General features: G+C 41.7%; 1 protein-coding gene across 1 annotated transcript in view; it reads right to left on the reverse strand.

Moving 5' to 3' along the window:
* LOC129824381 (transcription factor MafB-like) overlaps positions 1–5,829 on the reverse strand; it is a 79,034-nt gene extending 73,205 nt beyond the window's left edge. Inside the window, exon 1 of the mRNA XM_055883968.1 lies at positions 4,215–5,829. Within this exon, the coding sequence (XP_055739943.1) occupies positions 4,215–5,389 (1,175 nt within the window). The 5' untranslated portion in view covers positions 5,390–5,829. The remainder of the gene's footprint in view (positions 1–4,214) is intronic.
* Between the last annotated feature and the right edge of the window lie 13,664 nt (positions 5,830–19,493).

Genomic DNA, 19,493 nt, shown 5'->3' on the forward strand with positions numbered 1-19,493 from the left:
GTGCCAAGTCAACACAGATGTTTTCTATTTGTCTTTGTTACTTCTTTTTGATATTTTCAAGTCTTATTTTTATATAGCTTTAAATGTAATGTTGATTTATTTGTGTTGATTCAAATGTCTGGATAAAAATGACAGTTAGTGCAGAATGGGGCTTTTGGGGGGGAAAGAACAAGTCCTATTCGGAATTCACCTTTCTCTGCCATCATTACGCAGCACCTGTTACGCTATTTTTGTAGGCCTGGAAGAAGTAAGCCTACAAATGAAACAAACAGACAACTCGTGAAGGCCTAGTGTAGGATTAATCGCAGAATTATATCATTTGAAAGTTGAAGGGCTCTATGCAATCCATATCGAGGAAATTCAATGTTACAACGCGGTTAAGGTACAAAGGTAATGTTCCCGTTTTAGCTGAGACTGCATTTAAACAATGCATATGTTGGCTCAATCGGAAATTACTTTGAAATTTAGATTGTGCAAAATGTATCACTTCAGCGATTCAAGTTGAATCGAGCCCTAATCTCCTTACCCAGCTGCTTGCACAGTGTTGCAAGGTCAAATATCTCATTTTATCGTTGGCACCTGCAATGACGGGAATTCTACAAAAGTCAGTAGCATGGGCCAGCACCCAAACCCAGTACAGTTTGGATTCTGTCGCTCGCAGTATTTGGTCTAATTCCAGGCTTTCCACCGTGCAACGTGTGTTTAAATCAGGAGGCTACCATAAAATTAACAAAAGGCCTGCTGCCTGTGACCGCAAAATGCAAGCACAGACTGGTAAAGTAGGCTATGACCATACTGGGCCTACTACATTCATTTTGCCTCTGTCACATGTGCACCTTGTGTCAGTTAAAATAGCCAACAGGGCCGGGCTCCTTCACGAAGAAATGAGACTAGTCTGTGTTTCCGAGAGGGTGAACATGAGGCATTATAGACGTGTTGCTTCACATACACCTTTAGGCTACATGTCATAAACGCGATGTCATGACCTCAAATCAACGGTCTCGATAAAAATGCCATCGCCTAAACCACATTAACCATAAGGTTAAATCTGTGCAAAGCATAGTTCTGTAATATTGAGCATTAAAGTTGTCACATCCCATTTGTCAGAACTGTTTTGTAGTGAATTCTTCGTTCATAACCCAATAAGCTCCTCACCCTAAAGGTACTTAAAGTGCACAGTCAAAATCTTGAGACATTTGTAAATTCGTTTTTTTTAGGGTGTGCAATCACAGATAGAACCTCATGGCTCTGAAATGTCAATCATGGGTTCAGCTATAAGGTTCTGACACTTTGAATTAGACATTTTCCGTTTTTATGAATGCTGAGCTATTTGAATACATAAATGATAGAATAACACTATTTTACCAAGATAGAGTCAGAACACATCATCATGTATATTTAAGAATTGTACCATAAACAACAATGTGACAGAATCATTTACTTTAAGATCTCTGACAGTCTGCTTTACTTGAATGACATTATTGCTGGCTGGACTAGCCTAGACTATACTTAGAGGAAGTTGGCAATGACATGTGTTCTGATTGGTCCGTTTGTATTTGTTCACGATTGTGATTGGATTGCAGATAGGAACGTATAGGCCAAGCTCAAGTGTGTTTATGCATATAGAACTTTTAGTTTTTCATTTTTTTCTCTTAAAATTTACTTTTTCAAAAATAGAACTTCACAGACATATGAAGAACCATCTAAAGGTCAGCTATATGTGAAAAACTCATTTTTGACAAAACATGTCAGATAGAACCTTACAGTCCCAAGATCTCATATTTATGTTCAGTATAGGCCACGACTGATGTTGACTCAGTCCGCTAAAAACGCTGTGACAGGAATTTGACTATGTTTTACTGATGGAAAGATTTTCCATGAAAACTGTAGGTCTTCCCAATAACATACTTTTCCCGAACTGTAAATGTGTAGCTCTATGTTGGTGTATAATATCGGATTGGGCCTGTAGTCTAACGCAACAGAGATGACGCATAACCTCAAATTACACCATGTTACCTAAACAAACCTACAACTAGTTTGTAGACGTAATTCAGAGAGCGAGAGAAAGAGGGTAGTGAGAGTAGAATAAACAGTCTGAGAAAGGTAAATGCCATTTCAATGACTTTAATAAGCAAAATAGGAAACCATTTCTTCCAAAAACAATAAAAATAAGACGAAACAGAAACCAGCCTGAATGGAACTACAACAGTTCAAATGTAAGATATTTAAAAAAAAAACTTATTTATATAAACCGGATTGAAAATTGATCCCCATCATCATCGCAAAATACAGGAAATCAAAAACAAAACAACCCGCTCGTGCAGTTTCAATTTGATTTCAACACAGTTGAATCAGGAACAAACCAAGAGATTGTTAAATGCATGACTTTTCAACAATAGTGTTTAAATGCAAGCGCCATGCTTATTCAATATGATCTGACAGTTTGTTCATTTTAATCATTCAAATTACATCTTCAACTATGCATCTGGCCAGCAGAACCAGAATCACCGAATAATAATAATTAAATAGACGAAAGGATAACATCATATAACATACACAACAGTTTTCATTTTGAGATTTTGCACAACCTGAATCCCTTTTTTTACTGACCGGCAGAATATTCTGGGGGAAAAACATATAGCAGTAATATATTTCAACGTCGTATTCCCGAAACGCATGCGCAATCCAAATACTTGTTAATTGTACATAAAACCCCTCATTTGGTCAACATTATTGAGCATGTTTGAGACACTTTATTAAAAAATGGAAAAGTACAAAATATGTCTATAGTAGGCCTGTTATGACTGTTAACGCGATGCAGCTGCACCCAATAAAATACTTAAATCAAGTTTCAATGAAATGACTCTCCTGCTACATTTGTTCTACACATTACATTCTAATTAGGGTTAGGCAATAGTTAACAGAACGGCATTTCTGGTGCAGAAAAAAATCTTCTGACTACAGCACCACATTGAAATGAAATGGAATAACAGTATTTTTCTACTGTAGCCTATATACATCCGAGGAGAGAGAATAACTAAAGTTATGGTGCTTAAATGTTATGCGCAAAGTACTCACTCATCTGATATTCTAGCGAGGCGTTTGTTTTTTACAGTTTCGCACAATACATCACATTGTGTCATATGGTTATCATTAAGCTTGCATCTCTCTTGTCTTTATTATTATAATAGAACAATCAATAATCATAGAATGTCTTCTTTTAAGGGCGTCTGCACAAAACTCAAAATGAAAACTTAAAACAAGCCATTATCCATAAAGTGCACTTATTATACAGTTTTTTTCTCTTTAAATGCAACTGCAAAATGGCCATATCTCCCGAAACAATACGCACAGAATGAAACTCAAACAAAAACACGAAGAAAAGACTACTCAAAGAAAGAAAGGAAAGTTCAAACCAGCCTCTTCAATCATGGTGTGCAGTTTTGCGTTGCGTAATATCTACAAGGCTACAGAGCACCATGATACTGCACAGGCAGCCCTGCTGTACTTTCCCCATTCCCCTCATCTAAACCCAACAACGCTATGGAGAAGCGTAGATCAACGACATGCTCTTATTAAGTAGTACAAAATATAAATTATTACCGTACATGTCCAGCATGCAGGATGAATATTTTTACGAGATTTTTGTTTCAATATATATTCGAAAATAACCAAGCAGGCAACCAATGGGATGTTGCATACAATGTCCCCCTTTGCGGGATAAGTAGACCGATTTCAAGATTGCATAATGTGGAGTCTTGTTTTTACAATTCTCTTTTCTTTTTTCAGGCCCAGTGTCAAATGTTAGTCTCAAAACTCTGCGTTGTTTGTTGTGTAGGCCAACACGCCGGCGGGTCATCCCACGAACAGACACAGAAAAAGCAGTAGCCTGAAAAAAGGAAAGTTCACCCGCCGTTTCTCTCTTCTCGCAGGAAGACGGGGGAAAAAGTATCTTCACTACAAGCAACTAATCATCAAAGATGCAGCCGTGACCAAACAGTCTGCCTTGTTCATTGTATCTCTGTTGTCACGTGGATGGAGAGATGGTTACATATGCGACTATTACTATTTGATGGATCATTATTCTTATATGAATATAGTTGCTGTCATGAGTATAGTCAATAGGACGGCGTATGTGATTATTATTGTTTGTTCGTCAGCAACAGTTGGTGGTGGAGTAGGGGTGAGTCAATGCAGCTATAATAACAACTCACATGAACAACTCTGGAGATGACGGATTGTCCCTTGTGGACCCAGCCTCCCGGATCCCGTTATTCGCTCCCGTTCCGGTCAGTTTCTCGCACTTGAGTTTGTAGGCGTCCCTCTCGCGCGCCAGCCGATTGATCTCCGCCTTGAGTGCTCCCACCTGGTTTATCAGATGAGACTTCTCGTTCTCCAGCACGTGTTTCTGCTGCACCCGCTTGAAGCGGCAGGACTGTGCGTAGCCTCTGTTTTTTAGGGTCCGCCTCTTCTGCTTGAGATGGATGACCTCGTTCTTGGTGAACACCCGCAGGTGCCTGTTCAGCTCCCTCACAGACATGGACACCAGCTGGTCGTCAGAGAATTGGTCCTCCACGTTGCCTGAGCCTTTTTGTCCCTGGTGGTCGTGTTGGTGGTGGTGGAGGGCTTGGTGGGAGCCTGGTGAGACGGGGGACGGGCTGTCTGGGTCCTGGCTGTGGTGGTGGTGCTGGGTGTGTGGGTGGCTGTGCCCCCCCTGGTGTCCAGGCAGTTCATCTGGGTGGTGTGGAATGCCTCCCCCATAGGGATGGTAGTGCTGTTGGGGTTGGCCATGGGGGTTGTGGTGGTGAGGCCCTCTGTAGCCATCGAAGCTGCTCTGCTGCAGCTGCTGCTGGACATGCGGGGTCGGGGCGTGCCCATGGGCCGTGGCTCCAATCAGGGCCTCCACTGCATCCTCCGGGGTCAGACTCAGCGTCTGTGGGTCGATCTGCTGGTGGTATCCACTGTTTGGCAGCCAGTAGAGCTCCTCCAGATGGTTCTTCTGCTCTGTGGGGCTGAAGCTGGGTGAGGAAGGCACCGAGCTGCATGGTGTGCTGGTGGGGGTGGAGGACACAGAGCCCTGGGGCTGGAGCCGAGTACACTGGCGCACCCCGGCGCGTTCCAGCCCGGTCAGACCTTCCTTCTTCACGTCAAACTTCATTAGGTCAAAGTCGTTGACGTATTCCAGAGCCAGAGGGCTGTTGGGGAGCTCTGGGCCCATGCTCAGCGCTGCGCTCATGGTGCTGCCACGACTTTTCTGCAGATTGGCGAAGGTGTTTGCCAGCGTCGCAAAAACAGACTTCTTAATAATAAGCGTCTGTTCTCCACTCTCTTGTCTCATGCAGTAGTTTTTCCTATTCCTCCAATGCTGCAGACTCGTGTGCTGTTGCATGCAACACCATTCGGAGAGGTAAAAAAGTAGAAATCGAAAAAGAAGCGGAAAAAAACATTCAGACTAGGGCACTGCAAACGACATAGGAATTTACTTCATGTCGCCTACTTCTGCTAACTGGCTCTGATCTGGTCAACAGACGAGAAGTGGAGGTAGAAATACTTTCGTATCAGTGCATAGACTAAACCGCCAGTCCTTTCAGCAGAAACTAACTTCAAAAATGTAATTAAAAATTAAAAATACAAAATAATACCGAGTTGTCGTTGACCCAGGCTCCTGTCCCGGTCAACTTTGTAGATATAAGGTATAGTCCTTGTTTTTCGCCAGGAAAATAAAAAATAAGATAAGACTGGTTTTTGATTGGAGAAGTAGCCTTTTAGTTCTGCACTGCAGAGATTTCAGCTCTCCTTCCTGACACACTCACTCTCGAGTATCCAACAGTCTGCGCTCACTGCCAGCACTTTATCCTTGTAGCGCGCCGTGACGTCACGCTTAAAGGCAGGTCCCCTTGCCTGCCTGTCTCCAATGGAAGCGGCTAATTCTCCGGATTAGAATAACGGAGAGGCTGGATAGACGTAGGAGGAGAACGGAATTGAGAAGGGGGAGCGCTGTCAATTCAATTCAAGGGCTTTTTTGGCATGGAAACGTTGCCAATGCAAGTGAGTAGATCATAAACAAAGGGAAATAAGAAATCAAAGTGAACAGTAAACATTACAAAAGTTCCATAACATTAAAGTAATTTAATATGTCATATTATGTCTATATACAGTGTTGTAACGATGTACAAATGGTTAAGGTACAAAAGGGAAAATAAGTAAACATAAATATGGGTTGTATTTACAATGGTTCTTTGTTCTTCACTGGTTGCCCTCTTCTTGTGGCAACAGGTCACAAATCTTGGTGCTGTGATGGCACACTGTGGCATTTCACCCAGTAGATATGGGAGTTAATCAAATATGTGTTTGTTTTCAAATGCTTTGTGGATTTGTGTAATCTGAGGGAAATTTGTCTCTAATATGGTCATACATTTGGCAGGAGGTTAGGAAGTGCAGCTCCGTTTCCAACTCATTTTGTGGGCAGTGAGCACTTAGCCTGTCTTCTCTTGAGAGCCAGGCCTGCCTATGGCGACCTTTCTCAATAGCAAGGCTACGCTCACTGAGTCTGTACATAGTCAAAGCTTTTGTTAAATTTGGGTCAGTCACAGTGGTCAGGTATTCTGCCACTGTGTACTCTCTGTTTAGGGCACTCTCTGACAGCTACAGACAGTCAAATCAGCTGACTGACTCCCCCAAACAAACAAGTGAGGAGTGGTGAGTGAGAAAGAAGAGCTGAAAGCTTTCACATAGGGGAACCACTGGCATTGAATCGTTTAACAGCCCACGTTTAATGCATAATTCCCCCTCTTCCACAGAAATGGTGTCACCGTTTACACGGAGTGAACAGAGAGAACCAAGTTATCCACACACAGTGCCTTCAGAAAGTATTCAGACCCATTGACTTCTTGCACATTTTGTTAGGTTGCAGCCTTATTCTAAAATTGATTGAATTCTTTTTCTTTTTTTCCCTCGTCAATCTACACACAATACCCCATAATGACAAAGCAAAAACAGGATTTTAGACATGTTTGCTAATTTATTAAATATAACAACTAAAATATCACATGTACGTAGAGTACTAGTCAAAACTTTGGACACACCTACTCATTCAAGGGTTTTTCTTTATTTGTAATATTTTCTACATTGTAGAATAGTAGTGAAGACGTCAAAACTGTGAAATAACACATATGGGATCATGTAGTAACCAATAAAGTGTTAAACAAATCAAAATATATTTCATATTTGAGATTCTTCAAAGTGGCTACACTTTGCCTTGATGACAGCTTTGCACACTCTTGGAATTCTCTCAAGCAGCTTCATGAGAGTCACCTGGAATGCATTTCAATTAACAGGTTAAAAGCTAATTTCTGGAATTTCTTTCCTTCTTAATGTGTTTGAGACAAACAGTTGTGTTGTGACAAGGTAGGGGTGGTATACAGAAGATAGCCCTATTTGGTAAAAGTCCAAGTCTATATTATGGCAAGAACAGCTCAAATAAGCAAAGAGACATGATGGTCAGTGAATATGGAAAAATTCGAGAAATTTGAAAGTTTCTTCAAGTGTAGTCGCAAAAACCATCAAGCACTATGATGAAACTAGCTTTCATGAGGAGCGCCACAGGAAAGGAAGACCCAGAGTTACCTTTGCTGCAGAGGATAAGTTCATTAAAGTTACCAGCCTCAGAAATTGCAGCCCAAATAAATCCTTCACAGAGTTAAAGTTAAAGACACATCTCTACATAACTGTTCAGAGGTGACTGAGTGAATCAGGCCTTCATGATCGAATTGCTGCAACAACAAAACAACACTACTAAAGGACACCAATAAGAAGAAGACACTTGCTTGGACCAAGAAACATACGCAATGGACATTATACCAGTGCAAATCTGTCCTTTGGTCTGATGATTCAAAATTTGAGATGTTTGAATCCAACCGCCGTGTCTTTGTGAGACGCAGAGTAGGTGAGCGGATGATTTCTGCATGTGTGATTCCCACTGTGAAGCATGGAGGAAGAGGTGTGATTATGTGGGGGTGCTTTGCTGGTGACACTGTCAGTGATTTATTTTGAATTCAAGGCACACTTAACCAGAATGGCTACCACAGGATTATGCAGTGATAAGCCATTCCATCTGGTTTGGGCTTAGTGGGTATCATTTGTTTTTCAACAGAACAATGAAGCGACACCTCCAGGCTGTTTAAGGGATATTTGACCAAGAAGGAGAGTGATGGAGTGCTGCATCAGATGACCTGGCCTCCACAATCATCCAACCTCAACCCAATTGAGATGGTTTGGAATGAGTTGGACGGCAGAGTGAAGGAAAAGCAGCCAACTAGTGCTCAGCATATGTGGGAACTCCATCAAGACTGTTGGGAAAGCAATCCCTGTGAAACTGGTTGAGAGAATGTCAAGAGTGTGCAAAGCTGTCATTTGTTTAACCCTTTTTTGGTTATTACATGATTCCATATGAGTTTTCATAGTTGTGATGTCTTTACTATTATTCTACAGTGTAGAAAATCGTAAAAAAAAAAAAAACTTGAATGAGTAGGTGTGTCCAATCTTTTTACTGGTACTGTAAGTATTCAGACCGTTTACTTAGCACTATGTTGAAGCACCTTTGGCAGTGATTACAGCCTTGAGTCTTCTTGGGTATGATGCTACAAGCTTGGCACACCTGTATTTGGGGAGTTTCTCCCATTCTTCTCTGCAGATCCTTTCAAGCTCTGTCAGGTTTGATGGGGAGCGTCGCTGCACAGCTATTTTCAGGTCTCTTCAGAGAGGTCTATCGGGTTCAAGTCCGGGCTCTGGCTGGGCAACTCAAGGACATTCAGAGACTTGTCATGAAGCCACTCCTGCATTGTCTTGTCTGTGTGCCAAGACAATGCAGGTTTCCTCTATAAGTGACACATGGCATTCAGGCAAAAGAGTTCAATCTGGTTTCATCAGACCAGATAATCTTGTTTCTTAAGGTCTGAGAGTCTTTAGGTGCTTTTTGGCAAACTCCCCGCGGGCTGTCATGTGCCTTTTACTGAGGAGTGGCTCCTGTCTGGCCACTCTACCATGAAGGCCTGATTGGTGGAGTGCTGCAGAGATGGTTTTCCTTCTGGAAGGTTCTCCCATCTCGACAGAGGAACTTTAGAGCTCTGTCAGAGTGACCATCGGGTTCTTGAGCACCTCCCTGACCAAGCCTTTTCTACCCTGATTGCTCAGTTTGGCTGGGCAGCCAGCTATAGGAAGAGTCTTGGTGGTTCCAAACTTCTTCCATTGATTGTACAGTATACATATAGCCTCATTATTGTTATTTTGTTACATTTTATTTTTTACTTTAGTTTATTTAGTAAATATTTTCTTAATTCTCTTTTCTTAATAAAACTGCATTGGTGCATGTGACAAATACAGTTTTATTTGTTTTATTTGTGTTTTCCCAACACAATTGCAAGTCACTTCCAAGTTCAATATATTGAGAACAAGCTCCCGGATTTAGAGACACATTGAGAAAAGGTTGTGTTGTTAGACCAAGTAGCCTACATTCTGACGTCGTGCCAATGGTAATATCAGCATGTTCGAGCGAGAGACAGAACGCTCTTTCTTGGCTCGAATATTGTGTAGTGCATTGTGAAGCGTCACTGGTGACTACCGTGAAAAGAGGCTCAAGACCTCCGCTCCGTGGTCCCAATTGACTCTGCACAGAGACCTCGCGAAGAAATATTATTTTTGTTCAATCATAAGCTAATTGTATCATTAAATTGATTAGGCTACCAGTTTTTCTTTTAGGTATTGATTTTGTTGACACATAACACATTATACGATACTATTGCGTAAAGCCTATTCCTTATTTGTGGCAACATAAAGTAGAATGAAGTTAAACAACCAAATTAAATATTCTCAGGAAAAACGAATAGTTATGGAACAGTACCACTAAAGACTATCTTGTGGAATTTAACAATAAATTGTGGGCCTTGCATGTTGTGTGCATTGCGATTAATTGGCTGACTATGATACAAGATATATGTCTTGATATCCTGCAAAAGGCAGCTGCTTGTAAATGAGTCAATTTGAAGAATTGATTCTATTATCAATTCGTTTCCACGTCATATACAAGCCTGATCTCATGCCTCAGGGTCGGCCAAGAGTTATCGATTAGGCTGAGAGGGGACAGGGCGCCGCGTGCAAACATCATACAATAACTGTTAGTTTATATACTTCACTCACTTCAACTCTGCATTTCTTCACGATGTATCAAGACACATAAGGACATATGTAATCTCAATCTTTTCCCACAGCTATCTGTTAGATTATTATTCAGTCCATATTAGGCTAGTTTTTTATATAAAAAGGACTATACATGTAACACTTTGTCTGGTTTTAAAATGTCCCAAAAATCGAATAAACTTAAGACTTGAGCAGCAACGAAAAGGGAAAGAATGTGGTGTCACATTGTCAGTGGTATTACCCTTTTTTATAAAGTATTTTGAGTTGTTAGCCCGCATACCTAAAGCTGATAGACAGCACTTTACGTTTTATGATACATCTATTCTACTTTCTGACAGAAGCGAGATTTCAAATCCCCCAAAACAAATACATCAAATATCATATTGTAGGCCTTAAAGGTGGTGTCTAAATGTATTATCAATATTAATAATAATAATACATGTTGTTACTATGAGGCTATTCAGTGGCGATTTTAGCACGTACATCTTGGTGGGGGGAAAAAAATAAATAGTGAGATGCATGCCAGCAAAGCAACTACACAACACAATACTAAACAATACATGAATTGCACTATAACGCAGTCCCAACATCGTACCACTGCTACACCTGGCTATCAGCGGAGCCTTGTCTGGCAGCGAAACAGTTCATTCAGCCTCATTTACTGCCTTTAAAAAAAACATAGCTGATATGGCCGACTTGCAAACATCCTGAAGTTAAACAAATGTGGTTTCTAATGAAAATTGAGATGTACAAACTATGGCATAAGGGGACGACAAGCGCATAAGAGGCGATCCGTCATTTCGATTAAGACATTAATGAGCGAGCTAGGACGGATGTTGTCAATGTAGCTAACTATTTGCTTAGTACTTTTGAAATGTACAATGACAGAATTCAGAACATGGTTTCACCCTGTACATAAAGTCAGAACCCTAGGATAAATAAAGGGGACATAGAAGCAGAATGATAGCTCTTACAATATTCAATGATTACATGTATCTAAATCAGGTTATAGGCTACATGTGCACCACCGAGTCAGAACAGTAGGTCGGAATTAAGAGTGGCCTACATTAAGCTGTCCCAACAGCAGAGCTTTCTTTTCAGCACCCTGTAGTGAATCCTTACCACGGCTACACCTGGCTATCAGCGGAGCCTTGTCTGGCAACGAATCAGTTCATTCAGCCTCATTTACTGCCTTTAAAAAACATAGCTGATATGGTTGACTTGCTTAAACAAATGTGGTTTCAACTGACAATTGAGATGTACAAACTATGGCATTAGGGAACGACGAGCGGATAAGAGGCAAATTTGTACCATATTCGATGATTACATTTCTCTAAAACAGGCTATAAGCTACAGGTGCACCATCAAGTCAGTACAGTAGGCTAAGTTGTGAGGGAGGAAAGGGACCAAATGATTAGGGTGAGGCACATGGGCTACTAACATCTTCTTACACAACATACACTTAGTATTATTTTCTTAGCTACAGAAAACATAAATCCCTGGCATATTACATCATTTATGCAGCAGCATACAATACCTTTTTGGGCTCACATTGTTGTGCTGTGCTCACTTGAACATGAAGGTGGCCCGGCAATCCTTCATGGGCTAATTTTGTCATCAAAGTCTGGCATTTTCTGGATTTATGGTCCTTTCAAAACAACTGGGAACTCGGAAAAAACAAGGTCGAATCATGATCACGTCATTGATCTTCAGGGCGTAGCTCTAGAAAGTGTCACGATCGTCATAAAAACTGGACCAAAGAGCAGCGAGATCTGGGTTCCACATCTTGTGTGAACCTCAAAGCATGTGAACCTCAAAGCAAAACAAAACAATAAACAAACTAAACTAAACGTGAAGCTACAATAATGCTCACAGGCAACTGTACATAGTCAAGATCCCACAAAGCACAATGGGGAAATGGATGCCTAAATATGATCCCCAATCAGAGACAATGATAAACAGCTGCCTCTGATTGGGTACAATACCAGGCCAACATATATCATTAATCACCTAGATAACCCACCCTAGTCACTGTCACACCCCAACCAACATAGAGAATAAACAGCTCCCCCCCAAAGGTGCAGACTCAGACCGCAAAACCTGACTCAATAGGGGAGGGTCCGGGTGGGCATCTACCGTCGGGGGCGGCTCCGGTGCGGGGCGAAGTACCCATTCCACTCGCAGATACGCCATCTTCCATGGAGGCTCTGGTGCGTGGATCTTCGCCGGAAGCTCCGGACCGTGAATACTCGCCGGAGGAACCGGACCGTAGATCGTCGCCGGGGGCTCCGGACCGTGGATCGTTGCCGGAGGCTCCGGACCGTGGATCGTCGCCGGAGGAACCGGACCATGGATCGTTGCCGGAGGCTCCGGACCGTGGATCGTGTCCTGGAGGAACCGGACCGTAGATCATTGCCGGGGACTCCAGACCGTGGATCGTCCCCGGAGGAACCGGATCGTGGATCGTCGCCGGAGGAACCGGACGTGGATCGTCGCCGGAGGCTCCGGACTGTGGATCGTCGCCGGAGGAACTGGACTGCCGACCGTCGCTGGAGGCTCTGAACTGCCGAACGCCGCAGGAAGCTCTGGACTGCAGACCGTCGCTGGAGACTCTGGACCGCAGACTGTCGCTGGAGGCTCTGGACCGCAGACCTTTGCTGGAGGCTCTGGACCGCAGACCATCGCTAGAGGCTCCGGACCGCAGACCATCGCTGGTGGTTCCGGACTGCCGACCGTCGCTTGAATTCAAAGGCTGGTTGAAGCCGTTTATTGGAGATGATACATGGGCATACTGCCTGTATTGTAAGGCTGATTTCTACGCCAAACTTAGTGATGTAAAAAAACACATGACAACTCAAAAACATACTCAAAAGGCAAAGCCTTATAACAGTTACACCCAAAACAAGCTGCTATTTATGGTTAAACAAATTGACTCTGCAAAAAAGGCTAAGGCCACCATGGCATTAGCTATCGCTGAATACTCTTCCATGCTGGCATGTGATCACATTGAAAAAGCATGTAGAGCTGCTTTCTCAAACTCCACTGCTGCTACCCACTTCAAAATGCACAGGACAAAGTGCACAGAAATTATTAATGGTGTTCTAGCACCATACTTTCTGAAGAAATTGGTTGCAGAAGTGGGTGACCAGCGTTTCAGCCTCCTCCTCGATGAGTCCACAGATGTAAGTGTTTCTAAGTACCTGGGGGTGGTGATAAGGTACGTTAGTGACACCAAGCAGACAATTATATCAACATTTCTGGGGCTTGTTGAGTTGGAGGGAGGAGATGCCAAATCTATAGCCTGTGCTGTTGTGGCTTTCCTCGAGAAGTGTTGTCTTAGAAAATAGAAACTCCTGGGGATAGGGACTGGCAATGCCTCTGTTATGACGGGGATTAACAATGGGGTCCATAAAGAGTACTCACTTTTTGTCTCTTCCACAACGTTATCCCACTCTCTTACAGCGTCCATCGCAATTACATGCACATGGCCAATTATGCAAATTAGGCGCCATCATGCCATCATTTAGCGACTTCTAACGACTTTTAGGATAGCCAAAAGCTACTTTCCTTCCTGAGGAGTTGGCAACACTGAGCACAACGCACCCTGTAGTGGTGAGGAGTCACGTGCTCCCACAGAAACAGAACTCGCTCCTGGGAGCACGAGGCCATGGCACCTGTTCCTGTAGAAGCGTCTGGGCACGAGGGCTGCCAGTTTGATAATGTTAGGAGTGGCCGCTGCGGCTAAGCCAAGACTCCACCAGCGAACTGGATGAGTATTTTGTGGCTTGCAGGACTTCAGAGTACATCTACCCCAGAAGCGCATGCAAAGATGGCGTCGCGCGTGCGGAGTGGCGGCTGTGCTTCATGACCAGAGAGGCTCGAGTGGTTATAAATAACTGTTTTAAAAGCTTTGGTATTTGTTCTAAACTTTGAATACTTTGAAAATGGGCCGATTCGTGTTTAGGAAGTTGGGTAATGGTGTGTAGTTTCCTGGAACCCGTTGCAGGCGTAACGCAAATATTCCCTACAGATCATGTATCAATTCTAGGAGACAGCGAGACATAACGTGTGTCTGTTTGCATGCGTGCGAGAGAGAGATAGTGTGTTTGCATGTGAGAGAAAGGATGCTTTGTTCTGTGTTGTACACAGAGAGCCTTGTGAGTCACCAGGATGGCTTTCACGCACTCAGACATTGCGCAAATTAGCTTTAGGACAGAAGCATCCCCCTTGAGCAAGGCACCTAATTTGCTCCAGGGGCGCCATACTACTATGGCTGACCTTGTAAAACAACATATCCCACTGGGCACAGCCGTCAATTGAATGTCTATTCCACGTTGGTTCAGGAACGTTGATTCAACCAGTGTGTGCCCAGTGGGATTTCAATGCTCCAGATCTTTGAACTTCAGTGAAAACATGTATTATTAAGGGGTGTCATCTCTGCGTAGGCTACACTCTGCCCTGAGCCTTGTTTCCCAGTTGTAATGTAATTTAAGTATGATGACTGATTGTTGTTTGGGGTTTTAGGCTGCGTTTCTGTATAGGACTTTGTGACATCTGACAATGTAAAAGGGCTTTATAAATAAATGTGATTGATTGATGATGATTGTATGATTCAGGGGTGCAACTTTGATTTTAGAAGTGGGGGGGACATAATGTGACTTAAATTGAATTTGAATTTTTTCAAATATAGACACATTCTGTGTTTTAATAAAATCAAATGTATGTACTGAACTTGTCTGATGCTTTAAGCACACTATTTATTAACAAACGTTAGCTTACTATTCTGAATTGAATTGTTTATATAACTTATATTATTTGTATTTGTATTCTAGAAATAGGTACAGGGTACTGCAGCTTGTACTGAGACAGCTGATTCATTTATTAAATTTTTTTATTATCCAGAATCAACATTACACAGTTAAAATGTTTCAGTGTGAATCGTGTATTCACGAATCTAATTAGGTAGTATCATTCGTACAGCACATGAAACTTCATAGAAATGCACCCTATTGCTCTTTTAATTGTGGGCCAAATATTTACGTGCATTCAGGCAAATATAATGCCTTTAAGTCTCACTTATACAGACACCACAGGGGATATCAAAGATCTTTGAAAAGTGCTCAATTTCAACCAGCAGACAACATTTTTATTTGCCCAATAGACATTTGTCAGTTCAGATGTTTATTTGAAGGAGCATTTGGAAGAGGGCAGAGAAATGATTTGCGAAGTGAAAAATATGCTGTTAAATCTACAGACCACAAACTGTACATTTTACTGAGACCCCTGGTGTGTCTACAGACAATTACTTTTCTGAGGATCTAGAGGAAGGTGTCCCCTTGGACATGGTTGATGAAGCTCTCTTTTAAATAAAAAAATCGTACACTGTTTTACTTAAAGCTTCTGGCCAAGTTATTGTTACCGGTCTCTGTCATTCAGTCTATTATTGAAGAATTGAAAGATATTCATGACCTTGGTCAATCACATCATTCAAAGCTCAAGGAGAAGTTGGGTGTACTTGGCATTCCTGAGAATGATATAAAACACGGAATTGAAGAGCTCCAAAAGGAGGATCTTCTCAAGGCCTGTAATGGTACTTTACGAACAGATCAGCATCAGCAGACTATCTTTAAAAACACTTTAAATTATGTTGAACCAGTGCCCTTGTATTTAGGCACAAATGAATCTGGGAAAGAGTGCTTTGCCCAGTATGTCCCTATAAATTAAACACTTGGTGTCCTTTTTCAGTCAGAGACATTTCAGACACAGTGTGACAAAGCCCAAGCTCACATTTCTGACAAGGATCTCTTTCAAGATATTTGGGATGGACAGAATATTGCAGACAATGCTTTATTTAAAACAGAAGCATCATCTTTAGCCTTAATACTATATCAAGATGCGTTTGAGGAGGCAAATCCTTTGGGATCAGGGAAAAAGAAACACAAGGTGCTTGCTTTCTATCTTACTCTAGGTGACGTTTTGGCTTATAACAGGTCAAATATTGATCACATGCAACTAGTCTTTCTATGCAGAGATCAAGATTTTAAGCATTTTGGACAGGAATTAGTTCTTAACCCATTGCTAAGAGATAATAAGGAGCTAGAGGATGGTGGTATTGTTTTAGCAGATGGACGTGTTTTGAGAGGTGCTTTATGTGCCATTGCTGGAGATGATCTGGGATCTCACAGTATTGGGGGCTCTGTGGAAAATTTCAGCCGGAGTACACATTTTTGTCGATATTGTGACATTGACAGAGCAACATTTGAGTCCAATCTACGACCTAATCATCTTTCTAACATGTTGTCTGGATGTGCTCTTTGTTTTCACAGATGTTTTGCTGGAATCAATCCTTCCACTGGCTTGAAGATCGCCACAGCAGAGGTCGTCAACAAGAAAAGCAGAAAGGTTGTCACGATCGTGTGGAGGATTGACGGACCAAAACGCAGCTTTAGGAAAATAAGCCATCTCCTTTTTATTGAAGAAGAAGGCAAACGAAACAAAACACACTTACGAACTAAACAAAACAAGAAAACGATCGTGAAGCTAAACAACGATGTGCACACACAGGCTACAAACGTATCACATAGACAACTACTCACAACAAATGAAAGCCTATGGCTACCCTAAATAAGGCTCCCAATCAGAGACAACCGAAATCAGCTGTCTCTAATTGGGAACTCATTCAGGTAACCATAGACTCTCCTAGACAACTAAACATACATAGACAACGCTAGACACATGTACTCAACACAAACCCATATACTACACCCAACAACCCCTTTACCATAGAAACACCCAAAACCAACAAAACACAAACATTCCCCATGTCACACCCTGACCTAACTAAAATAATAAAGAAAACAAAGAATACTAAGGCCAGGGCGTGACAAAGGTAGTGGAGAAGAAGATACAAAATGTATGTGCATTAATGTACATATCTGTACTCTGCTCAGGAAGATAATGGACTTAGAAAAGCTATAGGCTAGTTCCTCTTGGGCATACATTTTGGTTTGTCACTAAGGTTGACTCATTTTTGTGTTTTACACCTTACGTGTTGGAAAATGATCCGGTATGCACTGAAATTGACACATTGTTGAGGAAGTAATGCTACTTTGGATGTTTGGAAATGTCTGGCATTTACTCAAAACTTGAGTAGGCAACCGTTATTAAAGCTTGAGTATGTCGTTTTGGGAAGGGCATAATTTAAATCTGGCATTAGGACAAAATATCCATTGAGATCTTTTCTAACCATAATCTCACATATTTAAAAAGTCCAATTAGCCTTCCCAAAACTGACTGCCAAATCCCAAATCTGAATGCAGAATAGCGTTTTGACAAACGATGATAACTTGTATGTCACATACAAGCTAGAATATCATTAAACATACTTTTGCGCAATATTTTCATTTGTAAAGGAAGATGCTTCTCATTTTTGTAGATTAAGTGGTTGCGTCCATCCTAACTAATGCTATAATGGAAACCCTTGATTTTGTGAAGTTATGTCATGCCAATACTATTCAGATTAACAGTTGTATTCTGTCCTGATGAATCATTTTCAGATTTACACTTTTTGATAGGTGCTAGGGGGACAGGTGTAGGTTTGTATTTGAGGCGTTTGTGATGCAGCCCATTTGGCTACAGTTTATTGGCATTTCCCACCGAGCAACAGTGAAGTTGTACTATGGGAGCTTATTGAATGTGTCACTTTTTTTTGTTTGTTTACATTAAACCATGCTTAAGAACATATTATTTGTATTGCGTTTACTTGTGTTGGTGATGCAAATGTTTTAGAAGTTTACAGTACTATTGGCATATTTTATCTGTAAATGTCATATGTTACTGTAAAAGCACATAAAACAGATAACTGTAGTTTTACAGCAAAACTACTGTAAAATAAATTACAGTAAATTAATGGTAAATCGAGATGCCAAGTAAATCCTGCAAATTTCATAGATACAAGTAATTACTGTAAAATAGAAGCACAATATTATATTGTAAACAGAAAACTGTACAGATTCTGTAAAAATACAGCAAATTACTGTTATTAATAAACAGTAACTTATTGTAGTACATCTACAGCAATATGTTGTAATTCTAATTTACAGTGCCCACTGTTGTTTTACAGAAAAGTTTTTGCCGTTAATTCAATGCTCTCTCTCTCTCTCTCTCTCTCTCTCTCTCTCTCTCTCTCTCTCTCTCTCTCTCTCTCTCTCTCTCTCTCTCTTTCTCTCTCTCTCTCTCTCTCTCTCTCTCTCTCTCTCTCTCTCTCTCTCTCTCTCTCTCTCTCTCCTGTTTGCATCTAATTCTTGTATAAAATGAATGAGTAAAGATAAAACAATTTATGAAATTATGTAAATGATGTTAAAGCTTTCATGTGAAATAATTGTATTCCCTTTAAAGTTTAAATAAGTCAATGGCCACTCCCCCGTGAGCACAGACATGATCTGGCGTCATGGAACAGCCCTTTTCTACTGTTACGAATAAAACCCCCTCCTGAGGAAATCCTCTTCAAACCACACGTACCTCGATGGACACCGAGGGGGCACAGGTTGAGATTAGACCACAAAAACCTCAGTGTAAGCTAAGGCTGCAATGGTTATTGAATTCCTAACCATACCACGTGGAACATTGGCTACACGGCGGGAAAGAGAGGGGTCAGGGGCGTGTTGGTGCTGCGGTCAGGGAAATGAATGGATACATCTAAGTACAGTAGTGTGTCAATGTGTCTCGCAGTAGGAGCATTTGTGCCGTGGATTTAGAGCCAGGTCAGTGTTAGGGTTAGACGGTATGATCGGCTGACCTGCAGGTTGCGTTGATTTGGCCCCCAGGGGGACCATAGAACCACAAGCACATTAATAACCGCATCCACGTTAATATTTGAACATCAGTTGCGGTGCCCTATTAGTTATGGGAGGGCACAGGACTCCCAGGCACCCCGGTCTAAGGCACTGCATCTCATTGCAAGAAGTGGCACTACGGTCCCTGGTTCGAATCCAGGCTGTATCACATCCGGCCGTGATTGGGAGTCCCACAGGGCGGCGCACAATTGGCCCAGCGTCGTCCAAGTTTGGCCGGGGTAGGCCGTCATCGTAAATAAGAATTTGTTCTTGACTGACTTGCCCAGTTAAATTAAAGTTAAATGAAAAAAATATATATATATTTATAAATATATACTTATTTTTTTAAATAACCCTGGTGGCTAGTGAGTTAATGCTGAGCTTCGGGAAAACAAGGAGCTTACAACTTTATAATGATATATATTACTAGTATTACTTAGCATTAGAACATTTATACATTTAACG

Source organism: Salvelinus fontinalis, chromosome 26 (assembly GCF_029448725.1).
Source record: "Salvelinus fontinalis isolate EN_2023a chromosome 26, ASM2944872v1, whole genome shotgun sequence".
Lineage (NCBI taxonomy): Eukaryota > Metazoa > Chordata > Actinopteri > Salmoniformes > Salmonidae > Salvelinus > Salvelinus fontinalis.